This window comes from Heterodontus francisci, chromosome 33 (assembly GCF_036365525.1).
Source record: "Heterodontus francisci isolate sHetFra1 chromosome 33, sHetFra1.hap1, whole genome shotgun sequence".
Taxonomy (NCBI): domain Eukaryota; kingdom Metazoa; phylum Chordata; class Chondrichthyes; order Heterodontiformes; family Heterodontidae; genus Heterodontus; species Heterodontus francisci.
The window spans coordinates 24,741,743-24,764,348 of NC_090403.1; the positions used below are offsets into that span (position 1 = coordinate 24,741,743).

General features: G+C 43.7%; 2 protein-coding genes across 5 annotated transcripts in view; one reads left to right on the forward strand and one right to left on the reverse strand.

Annotated features, from left to right (window-relative positions):
- map3k14a (mitogen-activated protein kinase kinase kinase 14a) overlaps nt 1-22,606 on the forward strand; it is a 56,340-nt gene that overhangs the window by 22,300 nt on the left and 11,434 nt on the right. The window contains exons 2-12 of one of the 3 annotated variants that reach the window (XM_068013184.1): nt 9,365-9,619; nt 10,386-10,455; nt 11,156-11,396; nt 12,881-13,525; nt 14,544-14,681; nt 15,667-15,796; nt 16,650-16,781; nt 17,061-17,159; nt 17,787-17,950; nt 18,528-18,687; nt 20,300-20,794. In XM_068013184.1, coding sequence (XP_067869285.1) covers nt 9,403-9,619; nt 10,386-10,455; nt 11,156-11,396; nt 12,881-13,525; nt 14,544-14,681; nt 15,667-15,796; nt 16,650-16,781; nt 17,061-17,159; nt 17,787-17,950; nt 18,528-18,687; nt 20,300-20,794 — 2,491 coding nt within the window. In that variant the 5' untranslated portion in view covers nt 9,365-9,402. The remainder of the gene's footprint in view (nt 1-9,364; nt 9,620-10,385; nt 10,456-11,155; nt 11,397-12,880; nt 13,526-14,543; nt 14,682-15,666; nt 15,797-16,649; nt 16,782-17,060; nt 17,160-17,786; nt 17,951-18,527; nt 18,688-20,299; nt 20,795-22,606) is intronic. The other 2 variants (XM_068013183.1, XM_068013185.1) reach the window with 2 other exon arrangements.
- Nucleotides 968-4,841, reverse strand: LOC137347894 (uncharacterized). 2 transcript variants are annotated; one of them, XM_068012938.1, is made up of 3 exons: nt 4,582-4,841; nt 4,290-4,404; nt 968-2,564 (listed from the first exon to the last, which is right to left on the reverse strand). In XM_068012938.1, exon 3 carries the CDS (start codon nt 2,225-2,227, stop codon nt 1,619-1,621), a length of 609 nt encoding a protein of 202 aa, XP_067869039.1. In that variant the 5' UTR covers nt 2,228-2,564; nt 4,290-4,404; nt 4,582-4,841; the 3' UTR covers nt 968-1,618. The 2 variants fall into 2 exon arrangements, with proteins under 2 accessions (XP_067869039.1, XP_067869041.1); XM_068012940.1 differs by lacking the exon at nt 4,582-4,841 and having other exon boundaries at nt 4,290-4,475.

A 22,606-nucleotide genomic window follows, 5' to 3' on the forward strand; every position in this document is an offset into this window, starting at 1 on the left:
GCCCCCACCCACACATAAAGCCCCAGTTCAGAGACAGAAAAACATTAGGGGGAATTTTATGCTGTCCCCCGCGTCAGGTTCAGTGGCAGGGAAAGCATGTAGTCGGGCAGGATGGTGATGGGGAGGGATCTGCCACCTTCCTGCCCCCACCCAAATTAAGCCTGGGGTGGGAAGGCCAGTGAACACATAATGCCCAAATAAGGGCTTCATCCCGCTGCCACTGGAATTAACCCAGCAGCGGGCGGGAGTGTCGTCACATTGGGAGCACGCCGAGCAAACCTGTGTGGGTTGCTTGCCGGTTGCCGGCTCCAACGGTCGGGGAGGGGGGGGTGGGGTGGGGGGCGGGGTCCCTCATTAAAAGGCACTTTGTGCCTGAGCATGGGGTCCAGCATCGGGAAGGGGGGCCGGTTAGAGTGACCCCCCCCCCCACCCTGCACCCCTGCTCTTGCTGCCAACCCCCCCTACACCCTGTCCTGTAAAAGATCCCATGACACTATTTGATGAAGAGCAATGGAGTTCTCCGTGTCCTGGCCAATATTGATTCTTCAACCAACAAAACCAAAAACAGATTGTGTTAATTTATCTCATTGCTATTTGTGTTGTCGTGCTATGTACAAAATTGGTCGCCATGTTTCACTATAGCACAACAGTGACTACACTTCCACAGTACTTTGTTGCCTGTGGTTCTATGTTTCCTGATATGAGTAGATGTTGTTTGAGCTGCGTTCTGTACTGAGCTCTGTGTGTTTTGTGCGTTTTGGTTTCTGCTATGCTGCAGGCCACCACAGACAAGCTACTGTAGAAACTAGATATTACATTGCACGTGTGTACACAGCCTAATCCTGATGATTCAAAGCTGTTGTATGCCTCCCCAAAAATTGCATTAAAATGATACTTCTTAAAAAAAATTTCCAAAATATACTTTATTCATAAAAATTTGTAAAAAATACATGACAAAACAGTTCCAAACAGCACCAAGTCAAAAAATACAAAGAGTGCAAAGGAGATCAGTTTCCTTCAATACAGGAGTGAGTTGCCTCACAACCCTTCCATTTCATTTTACATGCCCTGTACATTTTATAGCAAACCAAATATTTTCTGGATACAGTTGAGGGGTTTCCCATGGATCCAGCCCCTCAGTTCACCTTGGTGGGGGGACCTTACACTGTGGTCTTTCCCCATTGAGCCTTTGCCGCGGCTGCCCCAAGCTTTAGTGAGTCCCTCAGCACGTAGTCGTGGACCTTGGAATGTGCCAGTCTGCAACATTTGGTCGTGAACAACTCTTTGCGCTGGAAGACCAGCAAGTTTCGGGCAGACCAAAGGGCGTCTTTCACCGAGTTGATAGTCCTCCAGCAGCAGTTGATGTTTATCTTGGTGTGCGTCCCTGGGAACAGCCCGTAGAGCACAGACTGCTGTGTTACAGAGCTGCTTGGGATGAACCTTGACCAAAACCACTGCATCTCTTTCCACACCTGCTTTGCAAAGACACGTTCCAGAAGGAGGTGGGCAACTGTCTCTTCCCCACCACAGCCACTTCGAGGGCATTGTGCAGAGGGTGTGAGATTCCGGGCGTGCAGGAAGGATCTGACAGGGAGGGCTCTTCTCACGACCAGCCAAGCTACATCTTGGTGCTTGTTTGAAAATTCTGGTGATGAGGCATTCCGCCAAATGACTTTGGCAGTCTGCTCAGGGAACCATCTGACCGGATCCACCATCTCTTTTTCCCGCAGGGCCTTGAGGACATTCCGTGCAGACCACTGCCTGATGGATTAGTGGTCAAAGGTGTTTTTCCGTAGAAACTTTTCCACGAAAGATAGGTGGTACGGCACGGACCAACTGCCAACTGGATGGCGCATTCTGCGGCAATGTGACCAGACCCATCCTTCGCAACACTGGGGACAGATAGAACCTCAGCACATAGACACTTGGAGTTTGCGTACTGGAGGTCTACACACAGCTTGATGCAGCCGCACACGAAGGTGGTCATCAGGATGAGGGCGACGTTGGGTACATTTTTCCCACCCTTATCAAGGGGTTTGAACATCGTGTCCCTCCGGACCCGGTCCATTTTAGATCCCCATCTGAAGCGGAAAATGGCTCTGGTGACCGCAACGGCGCAGGAGTGGGGTATGGGCCAGACCTGCGCCGCGTACAGCAGCAACGTGCGCGCCTCGCACCTGATGACCAGGTTCTTACCCACAATGGAAAGAGATCGCTGCTCCCACATGCTCGGCTTATGGTGTATCCTGGCTACTCACTCCTTCCATGTTTTGGTGCATGCCCCGGCCCCTCCAAACCATATCCCCAACACCTTCAGGTAATCTGACCTGACAGTGAAGGGGACAAAGGACTGGTCAGCCCAGTTCCCAAAGAACATGGCCTCGCTCTTGCCGTGGTTAACTTTGGCTCCCGAGACCAGTTCGAACAGGTCACAGATGCTCATCAGTCTGCGAACGGACCGCGGATCCGAGCAGAAGACGGCGACGTCATCCATGTACAGGGAGGTTTTAACCTGAGTGCCTTCACTGCCTGGGATTGTCACCCCTCTTATGCTCGCATCCTTCCTAATAGATTCAGCAAAGGGTTCAATACAGCAAACAAACAGACAGGGGAGAGAGGACAACCCTGTCTGACTCCAGATCGGATCGGGTTTGCCCTTTTAAGTGCAATACAAGTTAATCAGTAATTCAAATGAAACAGCTTTAGCAGGAATAAACTGTAACTTGCTGCTGTACAGTTACTGTTACCTTGCTGGGGGAAAGAAACACAACTCATTCACTTACAATTAGTCAGATCTGACAGTTGCAAAGTGTGATTTCTTTGCTGGTTTTAACGTGAAACAAACTTTATGCTGTTCACACATGAGAGGTTGACCATCGAAATTTCCATATTAGCATTTGAAAGTCAAAGGCATTATGCAAACTCATGTTGATTGAAGGTGCATAGTTTGATTGTACTTAAAATTTGCCTGAGGAAGACTGCTTCAAACTATTCTGTAGATATGAGGTATATCTTATCAGTTAGCACACTGAGCATGGTGCCTCGCTCAGTGAAAGGGAAGATTAGATAATCAAACACAGAGGTCAGTGTAACTGATTGGGTGAATTGAAGTTAATAGAGGGCGGAAAAGATGGAAGGCTAGCCAAGAACAGTCGAGTCTAAAGATAACCAGGTCTTAGGTGAGCTTTCATCAGCCAATGGGCAGAGGTAGGGGTGGAGATGCACTGTATTATGGAAGTAGATGGTCTTGGGATTAGAGTATTAGAGTAAAGGAGCAATGGTAAATTTGTACAACACATTGGTTAGGCTGCAATTAGAGTATTGTGTGCAGTTTTGGCATCGCATTACAAGGGATATCAAAGCCATTGAGAGCGTACAAGCAATTTGGTGAGGCAGCGAGAATCATTTTGGATTGGTCCAAGAGGTAGCACAGACATGATGGATTGAATACTCTCCTTCTGTGTTATGAACCTCTATATTGCTATGGTGCAGTTTTTAATTTAATGGTACCACAGAGTGCAGTGGGAACACCAGTTATCCAAAATTTTTGCTGACTGCACTTCTGAGTGTAGATAATTTCATCAATCTGTGCATCAATTTCTGTGTTTAATGTTTTATACAGTGTCGTGTAACAACCATTGCACTCTGAAGGTAATTCATTGTGTGAAGTATTTTTAGATGTTTCCAACAATGTGATTAGATGCATATATAACCGCAAGTCTTTTTTAAAAATACAGTTGCCTAGAAATTGGGCCGCTTCTGACTGGAGGCGCGCTGCCTTCCATATTGGGTAAGGACGAGCAAGAAGCATCCTTTACCCACACTGAGGGAGGTGTTGGGCCCTTCACATGCGCAAATAAGGGCCTAGCCACTGCTTGAGGTCTCCGCTCCAACACAGATTTGGCCTAAGGCAGCTAGCACCATCACGGGCTGCACTCTGGGAAATCAACCCAGGGAGTGCCTGTAACAATGAAGGTAAATAAATTACCTGAAGTGGAACCGGGAGGAGCAGGAAGCTCCACCCAACCCCACATCCGAGGAACCAATTATCAACCCCCCCTCACCTTTCATTATCATATCTCCCAGCCCCTGACTCTCCCCTATCTGCCCCGATCTTTGATTGGGAACTCCAGGCTCTGACCTGCAAACCAACTTATCCGAGGGCTGTTGCGACTCTAATCATGAGCTGATTTCTCTTTGGATTTCCTCCAGTCTTTTCATGTGGGCTGTTGCACCACACCACCCAAATGATAATGAGGTTCAAAGGTCAATATCGCGGCAACTCTTACCCTTTGCCCCCAGATGTGGGTTTTCACATAGTTGCTCTGCTGGGTACCTTGAGTTCATCCTCCCCTTCAGTTGCTTCCTTTCTCAATTGGGACATTCGATCTGGAGGGGTCTGAACTGGAGGCAGAGGAAACATAAAATGGTGATGGGTTAAAATTGAGAGCTCATCAGCCTGATATCAGAAAGAAAAATACTGCAGTAAGTGGGATGCACAACAGGATAGTCAGCGCCTAAAAGATTAAGAACAACATTTTGGCTTGTGTGCAGGCCCCTCAAAACTTTTAACCTGTCTACCTGTTCAGGTGTTGGGTGTCTTACTGTACATTTTGGCCTTAGGTTTTGGTTTCTTCTAATTATTGTTACTGTTTTGGTTTCTTCTAATTATTGTTATTGTAGTAATCTGTTTTCATCAAAGTCTTTATGACAAGTTTTTCACTCCTTAGCATTGTGCTTAGCTGAAAACAATGCACTAGTAAATCAGCCTGGGAATGTACCCACACCGGTGGCTGTTACGTGTGTGTTTCCAAACCGGATCTGCCACACAAACTGGGACATGCTCATACCAGCCAGGCCTGTTTTCAGTTAAGAAAGCTTCCTTGAATGAGGTAGTACTATTCCTGTAAATCAGGAACAACAGCAGCCAATGGCTGACAGAGGTTTTGACGATGAGGTCATTCAGTTTCTGTGTTATTGGTTTAGCTTTTGGCTGCTTTCCAGCAAGAGAGAGAGGGAGGAGAGAGAGAGAGAAATTGAGAAGTGAGCTGCTTTGAAGCTGTTTTTTTTCTTAGAAACTGCAGAAGTCATTTCTCAACATCAGGAGGAGAGACTAATGTAATTCTGTCCCTGCTGTTCCAGCCTTTGGGTATGTATGCTACAGGTTTACATAGTTTTTTTGTTAAAAACTGCAGCTGAGGGCGTATTTTAATGGGTAAAGGAGAAGCAGACTATGCAGAGCTAGAAACCAAACCAGGAAATTGCTCTGAATGTTTTTCACAAGGGCTAAACCATCTAAGCAGTCACTGAAATAATGTGAAAGTCAATTGTATCATTATTTCCAGATCATTAACACATGTTTCTTCCTTTCCCTCTGGGAAAAAAAACTGAAAATTGTTTGAAGGTGATTTGGTTGTCAGATGTTTACAAGCTGTTTGAACTTCATGGGCTCTACCTCACAGTAGATACAATTTGGTATTGTTACATATGCCAGGCTGAAATGCTCTGCGTGCTTTCCGTCTTTGTGGGCGTTTTGGTGAAGTGTTATGTTGGTTAACAGTGAGCTTGCTTTGGATAAACACTCAAACCTTGTAACCTTCTTCATTCTGCTTTCCTTAAAAAGCTAGGTGTTGTTTTAGAATACACTTATTATGGTTTAGAAATAGAGGGGCGCACAATGACGGAATTACTGCTGACAGTTTCATTGTGTCGTCTGCTCCCAATTTTTTCCATTTTTAATTTTGATTGACACTTTTTCAGTAAAAATTGTACCATGGTAGATTTGCTGGAGTGCCACTTTGCACTAATGGTCAGTAATCCAATGTGACTGTTGGCTGTGGTGACTGTTTCAGCACTTGCGGCTGGCTGTCTTAAAGTTCTCCAGTATGTCCTTTTAAGAGCTTGGGTTGCATCCAGTGAAAACAGTCTTAAGTTCAGAGGATGCAGGCAGACTGCTGTAGAAATTATTTATTTCTAGGACCTGGTTTGTACCCAGCCCAGACATGATATAAAAGGCTCCTCTCTCTGCCACTCAAAGGCTCCTAAGTGGAATGTGTGCAGGTAGTCTCAGCCCATTTCCGAGTTGGCACAACCCCACAGCATGCAACTGCCAGAAACTTGAAGCAAATTGGTACTAAGATGCCAGTTTCACTAAGAGAAACCACAGAGCTGGCTTAAGGTGAGGGAAATGAAATAATTCACACTGTCCAAATAGGCTGCTCTTGTAGGGTTTTGGTTACAGCCTTTTTTTTTGGATAAATGGCTTCACTCAACATCTGGTCTATGGTCCACTAATCCTGGGAGTGACTGATGCCAACATTGGGTCTCAAAATATTCCATTTCCAGCGTGGACATTGCTTATGTTTACCAAAATAAAAATTGAAATTTAAACAAATTACAATTTTTCTGAGCAAATACATCTTGTAGGGAGCGAATGGTTTACTGATAAATTGAGACCTCTTTGGTGTGAAAGTAACAAATTAGGTTGTGGAAACAATGTTCAGTATGCTCAGCCTATTGGATGAGATGTGGAGCAGAAATGCTGGTATGAACCTGTTTGGACGAATGGCCGGTTGCTGTGCCATATAGACCCATTCATTTGTTGATTTTCTTTCCAATTTTCTACCTACCCCTCATCTGAAGGAAGTAGTGTCTCGCTAGAATTTAATTGCACAGTTCCAAGATTTTCAGCTGTGCATCACCCCCACAGTATGTTGCCCAAATGGCCATTATTCATGTGAGCCAGGACAGTGAGTGGCACCAAGCTATTTGACTACCACAGAGTGCATCACAACTAAGTCCAAACCCACCCCATTTTCCCCCTAAAATCTAGGTTGGATAGCAATCAGGTACAGGAACCATAGCTAATGTGTTCTCCTCTCCCTAACCAAGACTGCTGAAGCTAACTGTAGTGTCTCTACAGGTGCCCTGGCTGAGAACAGCAGACTCAGTATAGGCTGAGATTCTAGCCTGAGGCTTCCAAGTTCCTGGTCTGTATGGCTCAGCTAAACTCATTGAGTTATTGCTAAAACCATGTTACCCAGTGGAAATGAATCTTGGAGAAAACCTAATTCCTGCTGTGCCAAATTCGCCTGCCTGAACGACTGGCGGATTTGGCAGCACCAGAAGAACCGCACGTGCACAGGATTCGTGCATACACGATTCCTCAAAGGCCTGTAGGCAAAAGATTCATACTTTCAAACAATGTCAAAATTTCACTGCTGGACTGTATTGATGCACTGAGACTCCATGCCACTTGGGGCTAAAGTAAAATGGCAGAGCCAAAGGCAAGCATCAGCAAAACTATCTCCAGTGGTGGGTTGGCATCTCGACTCTACTGTCTCATTCATGTTGTAGACCTGCCTCCGAATGCTAACTTGTGGTCTACGTTTATCTGTCAGCCAACAACAAAACAGATGATCTGGTCTTTATTTAATTGCTGTTTGTAGGAGCTTGCTGTGCACAAATTGGCTGCCAGGTTTTCTACATTACAACAGTGACTTCATTGGTTGTAAAGTGCTTTGGGACATCCTGAGATTGTGAAAGACATGGTATAAATTCAAGTCTTTCTTCAGTGCCTAGAATAAGAAACAAATGGATGATCTATATTGTGAGGCAGCTTGTGTGTCCAACAGGTTGCCGTAGGTTGGCACTCTATGTACTGTTATCATTAGGGTGCTTCATTAGGAATGAATTTGCCTCAGCTTAACTTGTGACCATGTCACAAAACTCGCGTTCATATTTGAAGCCAACTCCAGATCTACTAATTTAAGGACTAGGCCTTGCAATGCTGGTTAAAATGGTTTAGCAGCAAGAGATTGAAAAGCAGCAAGTCTGCATCCCTCCGTGGACAGTGGAAACTGCTTCAAATATTATAAATGGGTTGATGAAACTCACCAAGTGTAGAGGGCGGGCCCAGTGTTTAGGCCCAGTCCCACTCTTAACCCCAGTTGTTGTATCCCTAACTGTAGAGATGTCTGAAAGTAGTTATAGCCTAGAAATTTCTTCTTCAAAGAATTCACAGCACAGTATTAGGCCCAACCGGTTTATATTGATGTTTATGCTCCATACAACCCTCCTTCCACTTATTTACTTCATCTCATCCAATCGACATATCTTCTATTCCTTTCTCCGTCGTTGCACTTATCTGGCATCTCCTTAAATGCAGCAATGTGGTGCCATACACTATTGGTAATACCGGTGGATGAGATCTTTGCACTGTCAAAATTCTGTTTGTAACTTTAAAGAAGGTGTTAAACTCCCACTCTAAAGACTTGAGCACAGCATCTAGACTGACATTCCAGTGCAGTGCTAAGGGAGCTCTATACTGTTGGAGGTGTTGTCTTTCAGATGAAACATTAAACTGAGTCTCAGTCTGCCCTCTCAAGTGGATGTAAAGAATCCAGTGGCACTACGTAGAAGAGCATGGGCATCCATGAAGTTGAGAGTTTTGTGGATAACACATTTCTGGATGTGGTCACCCCACACCTTACATTTATGCAGGCAGATAGGGAATGGGTGACCGCCAGGGAGTCAACGAGGACCAGGCAGGTAGTGCAGGTGTCCCGAGTGCATCTTGCTCTCCGACCGATACCCAGTTCTGAATACGAGAGTGATGATACCTCTGGGGAATGCAGCCAGAGCCAGGTCCATGGCATCAATGCCGACTTAGCTTTATGGGGGGTGGGTGGTAGCGGAGGCAGGAGGAGTGGAAATGCCTGCTGCTAGGGCCTCGCTTTGAAGTAGATGCCATGATGCCAACTGTTGCAATTAAATCAGATATGCAGAGAGCTCTCACATACTCCTCACAATATCTGCTCACAGTTTTGTATAATTATCTTACAATGCAGACTTCAGTTATCTGGAGAAGCTGGGATTGTTCTCCTTAGAGCAGAGAGGCTGAGGAGAGATTTAACAGAGGTGTTCAAAATTATGAGGGATTTAGATTAAATAAGGAGAAACACTTTCCATTGGCAGGAGGGTCGGTAATTAGAAGGAGCAGATTTATAGTAATTGGCAGAAGGTGAGATGCAAATTTTTTTTATGCAGAGACTTATTATGGTCTGGAATGCACAGCCTGAAAGGTTGGTGGAAGTGAATTCAAACGTAATCTTCAACAGACAGTTCAATGTGTGTTTGAAGGAGAAAAGTTTTCAGGGCCCTGGGACAAGAGCAGGGGAGTGGAATTGATTGGATAGCTCTTTCAAAGAGCTGGCACATGCATGATGGGCCAAATGGCCGCCTTCTGTGATGTATGATTCTATGTCTTGAGGCCACAAGCTGTTAACTGGCCGGTCAATCTGATTAGTTGCCAAGCCAAGAGGTCAGAGTGAACTTCACCTTGATTTATTTTTCCTTTCTGAAGTCCATTGTGTTGCCTGCATTCCAGCTCAGATAGAGGAAATGGCAGTCAAACGCTCATCCCGACACACAGCTGAATCAGACATCAGGGACCAACAAGAACTCCCAATCAGCCAGATGGAGAGCAAGCGGTCCGAAATCAGTGAACACAAGCGCTGTACAAAAATGTGCCTCCCGGAGAAAGTTTTAACCGAGGGAACGGCAAAGCAAGAAACGGATGAAAATGAAAGCAAATATTCATACATTGCACAGGCAACAGGTAAGCAAATGTATTAGTGTTGTATTGGGCTTAAATTACATCAGTCACTGAGCAGAGAGTTAGTGGAACTCTACTGAAGTCACTGATGGGGCAGATCAGCATTTTTCATGATGCTGCAATGATGCTCATGGGTGCCACACTCTAAAAACTGTTAAAATATGACTTTTTTTCTTCCCAAAAGATTAAAGACTATTTAACTGTAGCGGGTCTTCTGAAACAGAAATGGAAACTAATCCAAAGCTCTCATTAACATTGTGTCATTATGACAATAGCAGCAATTGATGAGTGGGCTGTTGATGTTAAAGGGCATCACCCACTGCTTCCCTTTATGACAGAAGCACTATAGTATAGAGGAAGCATTGGAATTCATTCCGTTTTGTGTGTTTGAATGGTTTGAATGCAAATCCAAAGTCATTTTGGAAAAATCCTGGACAATGAGAAAAAAAATCGACAGGGGAACTGGAAATACAGACCCATCAATTCATCAGGCAGTGAGAAATCACAGACTCCCCACCCCCTGGACCAACAGGTATTTGGTCACTGAGGACTTATCGTCCCCTAGATTGCCTTTCATACATCATTGGCTTAGTAATTGCTACCCCTTTTTCATCTAAAGAAATGAAAATGAAGTTGATGCCTGCACAGCATGATTGACATAACTTAGTTTGGGTAGCTTCTTCGGTTTGGACGAGTATGGCACTCCATAGCAGTACTAGCTGTGGGCTGCCTTTGTGCAGTGTTTAACAGGTTATTTGTCTTTTTGTAGGTGTGGGGAACCAGAAGCTCATTCCCAGTTGTGAGAAGCCGCAGTTTATAGCAACACCTAACAGTTACAGGTAAGGAGCTTTCAAACATTCTGCTACTAATCCAGGAACAGCTGTCTTGATGATGCACTTAAGGAAGGAGAAGGGCTGGCCAGGAACGGGACAAAAGCCATGTGCCATGGGATGGCTCAGTAATGTACGATTACTGAGGGATTCGCCTGGTGACGGTGAAAGAGTCAGAAAGTAACATGGGTTCGGAGACCAGCCTGGTGTTCAAGGGTAGAAGGCCATGCCAGTAGCACAAGTTGAAAAAAAGAACCTCGTAGCGGAAGCTGAGGAAGAACATGGGAACAAGAGTAGGCTTTTCAGTCTGTCGAGCTTGTACCGCAATTCAGTCAGATCATGTTAGATCAGTAACTCACATGCATTCACCTGCTTTTGATCTGTTGCCGAGAAAAAATATTTCAGTCTTAGTCATGGAAGCTCCAGTTGACCCCAGCATGCACAGCCTTTTGGGAGAGAGTGTTATCAAATTATTTTATCATTTCAAATACATCAATTAGATCACCCCTTAACCTTTTAATCTGAAGAGGATACAAGCCAAATCTATGAAACATGTACATTAAAAAAATTATGTTTAAAAACTTGTATGAAAACGTCAGCAGAATTAAATTGAAGAAGTTGTACCTTTTAAGTTTGTAGAGCAAATTAAAAATGAATTCTGTGAGAAAACCACAATCGTAATCACACCAATTGTTATTTCTTTGACCAGATCTTCTTGTTTTCTCAGTAACCGTGCAGAAAGGTTGAACTTAGAAAGTGTTCCAAACAATGTGGCAAAGGTGGCCGAAGGGCAACTGCCTCGGTTGCAACAGGACCGTGAACTCAATAAACATCCCAGAAGGAAGTGTGGGAAAAGGAAATCTAAACATAAGGTCAAAAGAAAGACCAAAGCTTCACAAAAGCGATCAAAGACTCCTGAGCAGGAGAGCTGCCCCCCAATACCTGTGCAAGTATGTGGCACCCTTTCTCTAATCCTCACTTTGCGTTCTAGTTTTCAACAGTTTCTCGATATCCTTCAGCAATGGTCTTTAGCTGTGATTACATATTTTTAAAATGAACCTGGATCCCAATTTGCCGTTTAACCAACACTGGAGTAATTCAGTAGCAAGCAAAATGCAGCCTTCTTACATTTATTACTAACTTCACATTTGTACTATGTTCAAAAAAACCTTCCTCCCTTATTCCAATCTCTTCCAATTGCCCTCTTCCTAAAGGTGGTGACATGTGTTTGTGACCCGTCCCCTGGCATTTCCGTCTTCCCCTGGTATTGCGCCAAACAAGCATATTTTGTGCATGTATCAGTGGCATTTTCAGTTCTAAGGGTCTTCGTAGTGGATCCTGGTTCCATAACACCCAGCAATCCTAGCAGGAGTCACTGGAGTGAGCATGTCTTTACTTCATCCTTAGCCTCAGGACACCAAGGCCAGTTTTAGTGCTCCCACCATTCCTCCTGCTGAAGCTGGTTTACCGGGCTCAGATGATGGATCAAACCTGTCAAATTCCTAGTAATTAACTACCCTTCACACTGGAACCCAATGTGCCAGGCTATTTCTGATAAAAACTGGAGAGCTAATTTTAGCTTTGGCCAGTAGTGTAAAACGGGCAATAATTGGCCCGCTACACATCTCTGCCTGATTTTCAAAATTAAATTACCCCCTTTCTGTTACAAAGCTTCGCTGATTTTTGGAATGTTTGCTCATCGACTTCATATGCTGGGGAAGTCCTGGGCTCACTGCCTGTAGTTAATGTCGAGACAATCCGGTATTTGTAATTCTTGGTGTACCAAGAAACCCTCTGCAGGGTCGCCAAGTGCACTTGATCATTTTCCTGGTGATTTAATCACGACCTCCAACCAATCCTCCTCCCACACTCCTGCCATTGTTTGCTCAATATGTCTATCCAAGCAACAACATCCCTTTCCGCTCCAGGAAAGCAGACAGTCTCTCTTACCCAATTAAATGATCCTTGACCATTAAATAAAATAGCCTATTTTCCACCCCATCTCCAATATTTTTATAATAAAAGCAAAATACTGCGGATGCTGGAAATCTGAAATAAAGACAAGAAATGCTGGAATCACTCAGCAGGTCTGGCAACATCTGTGGAAAGAGAAGCAGAGTTAACGTTTCGGATCAGTGACCCTTCTTCGGAACTCCAATATTTTTATAACTAATTAGCCAAAGTGTTGAAAGAATATGGGAAAAAAGTAAATGTCCCTATGAATTCTCTTCAGGATTGCTTGTTGCAGTATCTGGGAGATTAATTTTTAATTTCTGGAGACTCCAGGACAACCCTTGAGGGTTGGCAACTCTAACCCCCTGTCAGTATATATGACAGGCCTGTGCCAATACCACTCTCGGGTCTGTAACGCTACTGCAGATTTATAATGGGTCTCGATCCCTCCGTTAATGAAGTTGAATATTTTCATTTGCAGGAAGATGATGCTGAAAACAGCACCTCCGATTTTTGCAGCAGCAGTGGCAGCAGCCATTGTGAACTCGAACAGGCTCACCTCAATGCAGCTGAGAGAGATTCTCATGGGTTCTGTGGATTGGGCCTGCAGAACCGATTCTGGGAAGATGAAAAGATTGAGAGTATCTACTTCAATATTGAACACTTCAATAACAGAGTGAAGAAGTCTAATGTCAGACCCATACCCTCGTCGTCCATGAAAAATGGAGGTCTTGTGCATAATATGGCCTATCCAAAAATTGCAAAGAATTTAGCGTGGAAGTTAAATGTGGGCACAGTGTCACAGCCTGAACTGAACCAGGTTGACCCAGATGAGACATTCACCTGCCTCAAAAAACAGGATCTTTTTTTGAAAAATAATGCAGCCATGCTCTACATCAATGATGAGGGAGGGGACACTGGAATACGTATTCCCGATTCGATAAGTGCAGAAGAGACCTCCCCACCACAGTTCTCTGCCTTCCATGTTGATGCTAGGAAGGGCTATGTTATCTCTGAAGGTTTAAAGTTCTTGACAATTCATTCACTACAGTGGGCAAAATACTCAGAGGGATGGAAACAAAAGGAAAAGCTTCCAGAAACCAATGAGGGCGTCCTTCAACATGAGGTATGGAATACAATACATACAAAGTGCTGAATTACACTACATCTTGCTATAATACTGGTACTCCTGTCTGACTTGTTGCTGCCATTTAAGATGTTAGAGTATAGGGAATGCCAAATCTTCTCCCATTCTGCACAGGTTCCGCCCCTGATTCTTAACTACCTCCAGCTAAACAGGTATCAAGCTCTTAATTGGGGTGAGGAAAGGGAGATGGGAGCAATTTGATGGATCAAAAGACTCCCTTTGAAAGTTCCTGCGTTCTCTCAACCAAGCCATTTGAGGAAGCAGCCAAATAAACTTGTCAACCTGAGCATCTACTTGCCTCCTAATCATTGGTTACTAAATGGCTTTAGCTGTGATGCAGAAGCAAGCTATTTACTCGTCCTCTTGGGTTCTGACTAAACCATGATGGACTTGTATACCGAACCTTTCACATCCCCAGGATGCCCCAAACTACTGTACAGCCAACGTCTTTTGAAATGTAGTTAAATGTAATCGTCAATTTTCACACTGGTCTTGACAACCAGATATCAAATGAATGACCATTTAATTTATTTTGGGAGCATTGGTTGAGAGATGAATATTGGCTAGGACACCCAGTGAACTCTCTATTCCTGTTCAGTGAAGTCCCATGGGATTTTTTTTATATTTAACGGAACAGATGGGGCTTCAGTTAAATGTCTCATCCTAAAGATGGCACCCCTGACGATTCCTCAGCACTGCGCCAAAATGTTAGGCTAGGTTATGTGCTTAAATTCCAGAGTCGAGATTCAGTAAACAAACTTCTGACTCAAAGACATAAACTGACCAACTCAACCAAGCTGGCATTTGACTCAGCTGGTAAGCTCTTGCTTCTGAGAAGAAAGTAGCTTGCAGAAATTGAGAGGGGCAATGATCGCTAGCAGTAAACATAGTCAACATTCTAGGCATATAGTCTTGAAACATGGAGGCTTTCTGTGGCTAATATTGTATTTTCATAAATCAGACCTGCACTGAAATGGACTTCTCTTTTACTATCTAGAAACTTAAGCCTGTGGATCATGAGTACAAAGAGAACTTGCAATGGTCACTCATCCCCACTCGTCTGGGTGTTGGAACCTTTGGAGAAGTGTATATGGCAAAGGATCACTCAACTGATTTCACCTGTGCTGCTAAAAGGGTAGGTTTGTACAACTGGAAGCATTATATTTGGGACAGTATCTAGGCAGTAGTTGAGTCAATAGCACTAGCTGTAATATCTGTTTTTCCTATGCTGTTTGATTAGAGTTCAATGTGGAAAGAAAACATTTGTTCAATTCTTATTATAGCTCATTCAGTTTACACAGTGTGCAGTTTAGTCATGTAGACCAAGCGGGCTGCAGATCTGGTCCCAGTCTGTGCTATGTGAAACTTAGCCAGGGTGCCTCTGCTAAATGCCCATAGGCTAAGGAAGAGATCATTTGCCTGGGTTCCTGCTGCTCATCATGATGCAGCAACACCTTGTAGAAATGTGCAAGTTGGGTGAAGACAGGATTGAGTTCACTTGTGATACCTTTCACAATTAAATAGCCTACCAGTACTCACTGTCAAGGCTTACAAATGAAAAATGGCTAATTGGACGAGGTACTAGGAGCCCAGCAAGGTGTCACTCAATTTACAGTGGAAGGAAGGAAATGTCTACTGTCCAGTTGGCAATACAGTATCTGCAGGAGCCTTGGACAAGGTTGTGTGGCTGAATCCTTTGACCTTAAAAGATTTTGTGGCAGAGTGGAGGAACTTTGAGAAAATTTAAAACGCATGGAATTTAGAAAAATAACTGATATCTAGCAAACCTAGACTGGTCTTGTGTGCAGTAATGGCAGTGTAATTCTCCACCAACTCTTCCAATTTACAGTATTTCATCTATCTGTAACCCTAGTCTACATGAGTAGAGTTGCTTGTTTGATTCATCATAAAGCTAGCAACCAAACACTGTTAATCCCTCATCAGCTCTTACCTTGCGGAACAGTACTCATAGCACTAATTGCACTGAATTCTGGCTTAGATTTCAGGCTAATGATTCAGCCTTGATATAAACCTCACATATATGCAGATAATCATTCTGAGAATGCATTGTCCATTTAGTCCAGAGCATCTTTTAAGACTGGTCTTTTTTACTTTTTCAGATTCATGTGAGTAATTTCCAACCACAGGAGTTGTTGACCTGGAGCAAGTTGAACTCCCCGCGGATTGTTCCACTATATGGGGGAATACGGGAGGGGGAAATGATCACTCTCTTTATGCAACTGATTCAAGGTGAGATAACAAACCCTGGTATAAATACACCTCATCTCACATTATGAAAATACAGGTTCATCCAGTGTCCAATTTTAGCAAGCTCATTATTGGATTCAAATAGTCATAAAATATTGTTCTATCCTGAGTGACATGGGAGAATATTTTGAGATATGATGTGACATGAGAAGGTATTTACTAACTGGCATAATTTCAATATTACAACAACCATTATTTTAAAATTAGCTTTGTTTTATTGTGAAACCCTCCACCTCTCTCTCCTTCCTTAAGCAGCTCCACAAAACCTATCTCTTTGACCAAGCTTTTGGCCGTGTCCTAATGTCTCCTTCTTTGTCTCAGTATCAATTTTTTTTGTCTGAATACACTTCTATGAAGCTCCTTAGGACAGTTTAGTATGTTAAAGGTGCTATATAAATGCAGGTTGTTGTAGAAAGACCATAGTACAGGATGCCACCAAGGTCAAAAAGAGTGGAAGAGAAACTAAGATAAATCAGCATTTGGTTAGATTGTGTCACGCTTAAATTTTAAAAACCTGTAGATTATTATTCTGACTGCCTGGATTCATTATGTAATCAATCATATCCACAGTCCAGTACGTGTTTGTATAGCTACAACTGGTCTGGCTCTTGGGCTGTGTTCACATTTGAGCACAGTTTAGTCCAAAGTGGACTTAAGATGATGGGGAAAATCTCAGCAGGCTGGTAGAGTCCAACACCTGGATAAAACAGCAGCTGATAACATTAACTCATTCGATGTGTAAGACTCATTGCATCAGCACTGTGTAGCAAATTAATTTATAGGTATTTTCTTCATATCCTGGAATGGCATTTGTGAGATTTCTTGCTTGTTTTAGGTGGATCAGTCGCACAGTTAATAGTGAATAATGGGCCTCTTCCCGAAGCTCTGACTCTGCATTACACAGGACATGTACTGGAGGCACTGGAACATCTACACTCCCATGGAATTGTGCACGGAGATGTTAAAGGTAAGGTCACACGTGGTCTGTACTTCATATTCAGTTTCCCTTCACGATTATTAGTTCAGGTTTCCGTCAGGAGGCGTATTTTTGATGTGTCATTGGCCAGTGTGCGAATTCAAAATCCCTCCTCATTATAAAATTATCTTTACTCTAATCTCTTTGATGTAGTTGTACATTTTAATAGCTGAAACTGGGCTTTCTTTCTGAACTCGCCAATGCAAGCAATTTGCTGACCTTGAAAGGTTCTACCCTACGTTGACCATCTCTGTGTTATACTTTCCTCAGCGGACAATGTGCTGATATCACAGAGAGGCCTGGAGGTTTACCTCTGTGACTTTGGACATTCAACACAATTAACATCGGCAGGAAAGAGCGCATCACATGGTAAGAGTCAATTACACTGACATACTGAGTACACTGGGTTGGATCTTTACAAAAGATGAGCTTGGAGAGGACGTGAGGGGAGATAGGGAAGAAACTGGAGAAGAACAGGGTCAGGGCTGGGGTTAAACAAAGTCACTAACCTTTTACCATGGGCCACAATCCTGATAATCATGTGCCTATTTGTTAACTGGTTCCAGCAATCAGCTGGTGGGCTGCAGATGGGGAGGCCCTGAGAAGCGCAGAGCAGAATATCTTCAGAGAGGCAGGCATGAGGGGGAAGCAGTTCTGCAATGGGTCCATGTTTTGGATTATGAGTAACATGGCTGTATTATGTACAGGAGTTATTGCAAGATAGGCGCTCCTTCCGAACCTCATACCGCACCTCTCAGTAGGTCCAGTTGAGTGGAGGCTCCTTCCGAGGCTTAGCTGACAGTTGCCATAGACTCCATTAGCAAAGAGCTTGATTAAATCAGCAGGAATTTGTATTTATTTTATCCCAAGCTGACGTAGGCAGCCAATAAATCCTTCTGTACTGACTTGGACACTGCCCATTTGTATGTATTTTCAGAATGATTCAAATGGAATTGTGAGCAAATAAAATGTCTTTCTCCCTACCCCCTCTTATAGGTAGTCAGTGCCTGGGTACGGTGACACACATGGCCCCAGAAGTAGTTGCAGGCCGTGAATTTGGTGTTACTGCGGATAGCTGGAGTGTTGCTTGTATGATGCTGCACATGTTAACTGGCCACCATCCCTGGAAAAATATATCCACGAATCAACTGCTCCTTAAGGTGAGTTTAAGTCGAAAATCATGCAGTAGCCAAGTTATACCTTTGCAGTAACTGAGTACAAAGGAAAAAGTTCTCATGTTGAGGGTGTACTGTGCCACATTATTTGGAGCATCTATACATGACCCTTTCGAAGGCTAGATCTTCTGACTGGGTTGAGATCCGGGTGCAGAAATGCGATGTAAAGGCCAAACGTTTCAACACAATGGAGACAAGGTTCAAGTCAAGCTGAGACATCGTTCTTTGTGCTGCAGCAGCCAGCTGAAGGAATAGCATAGCACCACTGAACTCCCAAAGCTCTTCCCTTCTCTTTCCCCCTCTCCAACACAAAAACTGGATTCATTCCATGTAGCCATGGAAAGCAGGGAACCATGCCTTTGGGTTATTCCCGTCACATCAAAGAATAGTCACAATAAACCTTGAGAACTTCACTCAGCCCTCTGAGGGGCCTAACTTTTGTTACTGCATGTTTTCTCAATTCATCTTTGTTCTTTGTGATTAAACAATTGCTTTTGAAGTCATTGCCCCACAGATAAAAGTGTGATTACACATTGCAACTGACTTCCTGGTCTCCCAACAGATCGTGACACAAGATCCTCCAGTGGATGAAATCCCGCTCACATGCAGTGCACACACAGCTAATGTGATAAAGGCTGGTTTGGTGAAAGACCCAAAATACAGAGCTACTGTATCGGAACTTCGTGCAGAGGTGAACAGAGCATTAGCAGTACTGCGACAACGTAAGTAGAGGTTGAGACTTAATGAAATGCCTCTCACTTATTGAAGCTGAATACATTGATGTCCAAATAGTGCTTTGTTAAGGCAGAAGAAACTGTAAAATCCTCAATTGTTGCCAAGAATGCACAGCACTTTCTCCCAGCGGCTGTCTGTCTTCCAACTGCCTGGGCTTGAGCTCTGTCCTGACTAACGGGATGAAAATCTCCTCTTCATGCTGTCAGTATAGTGCCTAAGTGAGTGAGTTTGAGAACTCTCAACCTAGCTTCACTAAATTGGCACTCTCACTTGGAGAAACCGTGAGAAACATAGGTGTGAATGTTGCATGAATGTAGAAGGAAATGTCAATCTGAGGCTGGGATAAGCCACATTGTTGGTTAAGTGTAGAGGGAGTTTTACCCCTGCCTTGTACCCAATCACTAATATCTGTCACCTTGAGACTCAAAATACTGCAGACATTTCATTGTTCTTGATAAACCTTTTCTCCTTTAAAGTGAGGGCACTGCAAGACTCTTACCCTGTCTTGATAGTGCAATAATTCATGTCCATTCTGCAGGCTGCAGCAGATACAATACTTAAGCAGCTAGCTTTAATTTCTTTAGGCGTCTTGCGTCCAGTAACTTTCTGCCACCAGGTAACATAAGCATGAAAACAGCATCACTGGGGATCGGTCTCCTGGTGGCTATTGACCAGATGAAGTTCATCAACCAGATAACCTGAAGGAGTTTTTTTTTTGCTGTACAAACATGCAGCTCACCGCGATCGTATTTCCGGTTGAATGAGTTTTTAAATGAGGGAGTTTCTGTAAACCCGTCTGCTCAATACTTCCGCTCAAAGCTTCTTGCCATGTTGTAAAATGAAAATATGTGGCATTTTTTTAAATATTCATTCGTGGGATGTGGGCGTCACTGGCTAGGCCAGCATTTATTGCCCATCCCTAATTGCCCCTGAGAAGGTGGTGGTGAGCTGCTTTCGTGAGCTCATGAACCATGTGAGGTAGGTACACCTACAGTGCTGTTAGGAAGGGAGTTCCAGGATTTTGACCCAGCGACAGTGAAGGAACGGCGATATAGTTCCAAGTCAGGATGGTGTGTGGCTTGGAGGGGAATTTGCAGGTGGTGGTGTTCCCATGCATTTGCTGCCCTTGTCCTTCTAGTTGGTAGAGGTTGGGGTTTGGAAGGTGCTGTCTAAGGAGCCTTGGTGCGTTGCTGCAGTGCATGTTGTAGATGGTACACACTGCTGTCATGGTAGGCATAAAGGCCAGTGTATTCATAGATATTAAATAGCCACAGTGTAATGGCATTATGTGCCCAGACTTTGAGCTTTTGCTCTCTAATCTGGACCCAAACCATTGAGGATAGTTACTCTGTGAAGGTTAAACACATTTCCCTAGCAAGAGAGGGAAATCTAAGGGTGATTCAGCATCTCCTGGTCATAAAGTAACATGGACAGAGGGGACAGAGGTCCTCCTCATTGTGATGCCCAGAAAATGGTGTGCCAAACAGGATTAATCTAAAGGTGGTTGGAAGTTGTTGTGTCCCACTTAAGACAGGGCAGCATAATATTTGTTTGTTTTGCAAACTTTGATATTCAGTTTTCCTTTCGCTTGGTTTGCAGGAGCTGTGGGTGGTTCTCAGAGTAATCATGTTCAGAAAGTGACTTGTGCTGCTAATTCAGATGATGGCAACTGTAATGCTCCAGTGACGCCTCTGTCAGTGGATCAGAACACTGGATCCTGTGCCCCAAAAGGCCGGCCTCCTTCTGGATCAGACGCAGTGCCAGCTGCCGTGGAATCAAACAAGCACAGATTCTGCTTCCTAAAGGGAAGTCAACTCAACACGGGCAGAATGGGTTCAGTGGAAGCTCTGACCAAGAAAAGTTCATCACAAATCTACCAAAGAAGGCCACGACCAAAAAACTTATTTAGACTGGCTTGTAACTTTAGCCAGCTGCTTCTGCAAGATGAAGAGATTCAGTTCCCTGAAGAAGTGGCTGAGGCTTTCAGTGACGAGGAGGATCCATCCATTCCTTCACCGCTATTGTCATTGTCTTCACTCCAGAACAGTGAAGCAGAGAAGAGACTCTTGGAAGAATATGGGAAGCTGCAGAAAGGTAATACATACTGCTTCCTGCCTTCTGAAATAATGACGAGTAGATGTTTCTTTTCTCAAGATCACAAGTATTGAAATGTTTTTGGAATAACTAAAATGATAAATTCTTTGACTTTTTATGCTGTATGGTATAGGTTCTGTCATTTTAAGAGTACAGTACTATAATAATGAAGCCACCTTTGGAATATTTCTGCCAAATTTCACTACAAGAAAGTTTATTCCTAGTGGACAGTACCCAGAGTAAGATTGCTCACCTTGGTGAGCAGCTCATTGGCATTTCACTGGTAAAGCCTGTGAAGTGGGACACATAGGCTCCAGTCATGAATCCTCACAAGTTGAGTTCCTTGCCTCTGTCATCAGAGAAGATGCTGAACAAAGCCTAGAAAATTTGAGTGGGTGAATCGGAGAACTTACAGTGCACTTTCTGGTGCCAAGTTACAGAGTGACACAGGCAGAAGCCTGTGGGTTGATCACCTGCCAGCCTGGAGGAAAGGGTCTGAGAACAACAGTGACTTATATGCTTAGAGGCGCAGGGCAAGGCTATTATACTTAATGAGTACTTTGTATCAGTGTTCACTAAGGAAATGGAAGCTGACAAAATAACAGTAGAAACAGAGAGAGTAGAGGCAATGGATAGGATAAAAATTGAGAAGGGGAGGTTCTAAAAAGGCTGGCTATGTTTCGGGTAGATAAGTCACCTGGTCCGGATGACTTGCATCCCGGGTTGCTAAACGAAGTGGGGATGGAGATAACGGAAGGGCTTGCCATAATATTCCAATCTTCCCTGGATATGGGGGAGGTGCCAGAGGATTGGAGAGTGGCAAATGTGACACCTTTATTCAAGAAAGGGTGTAAGGACAGTCCTAGTAACTACAGGTCAGTTAGTTTAACATCAGTAGTGGGTAAGGTTTTAGAAACAATAATCAGGGAAAATATCATCGCACGTTTAGAGGTTCAAGTTAATCAGGGATTGCCAGCATGGATTTGTAAAAGGCAGATCATGCTTGACTAAATAAATTGAATTTTTTTGATGAAGTAACAGAGAAGGTTGATGAAGGGAATGCAGTGGATGTCATTTATATGGATTTTAAGAAAGCATTTGATAAGTTACCACGTAAAAGGCTGGTGAAGAAAATTGAGGTTCATGGAATAGGAGAGTCAGTGGGCAATTGGATAACAAGTTAGCTTAAGGACAGAAAACATTGAGTCGTAGTAATTAGTTGCTTTTCTGACTGGAGGATGGTATACAGTGGTGTTCCCCAAGGGACAGTGCTGGGACCACTTTTTTTTTTGTTGCCATCTATAAATGACTTGGATCTTGGAATACAGAGTAGAATCTCAAAATTTGCTGATGACACCGAACTTGGAAGACAGTGAGGATGATATGAACTGCCTGCCACAGGACATAGCAGAATGGGCAGAGAGGTGGCAGATGGAATTTAATACTGACAAGTGTGAGGTGATGCATTTTGGCAGAAGGAATAGGGAGAGATAATATATACTTAATGACACAGTTCTAAGTGTGTGGGATTAGAGAGACCTGGGCTACATGTGCACAGATCTTTGAAGGTAGTAGGACATATTGAGAGAATGGTTAGTGAAGTGTATGGGATCTTGGGCTTCATAAATAGTGGTATAGAATACAAAAGCAGGAAAGTTATGCTGAACCTTTATAAAGCTCTGGTTAGGTCCCAACTGGAGTATTGCATCCAGGTCTGGTCACCACACTTCAGGAAGGATGTGAGGGTTCTTGAGAGGGTGCAGAGGAGATTTACTAGAATGGTTCCAGGGATGTGAGATTTTAGATGCAAGG

Bases quoted from the DNA above. Each gene is read 5' to 3' on its own strand.
- LOC137347894 (XM_068012938.1), bottom strand. From the start codon at position 2,227: ATGTGGGAGCAGCGATCTCTTTCCATTGTGGGTAAGAACCTGGTCATC.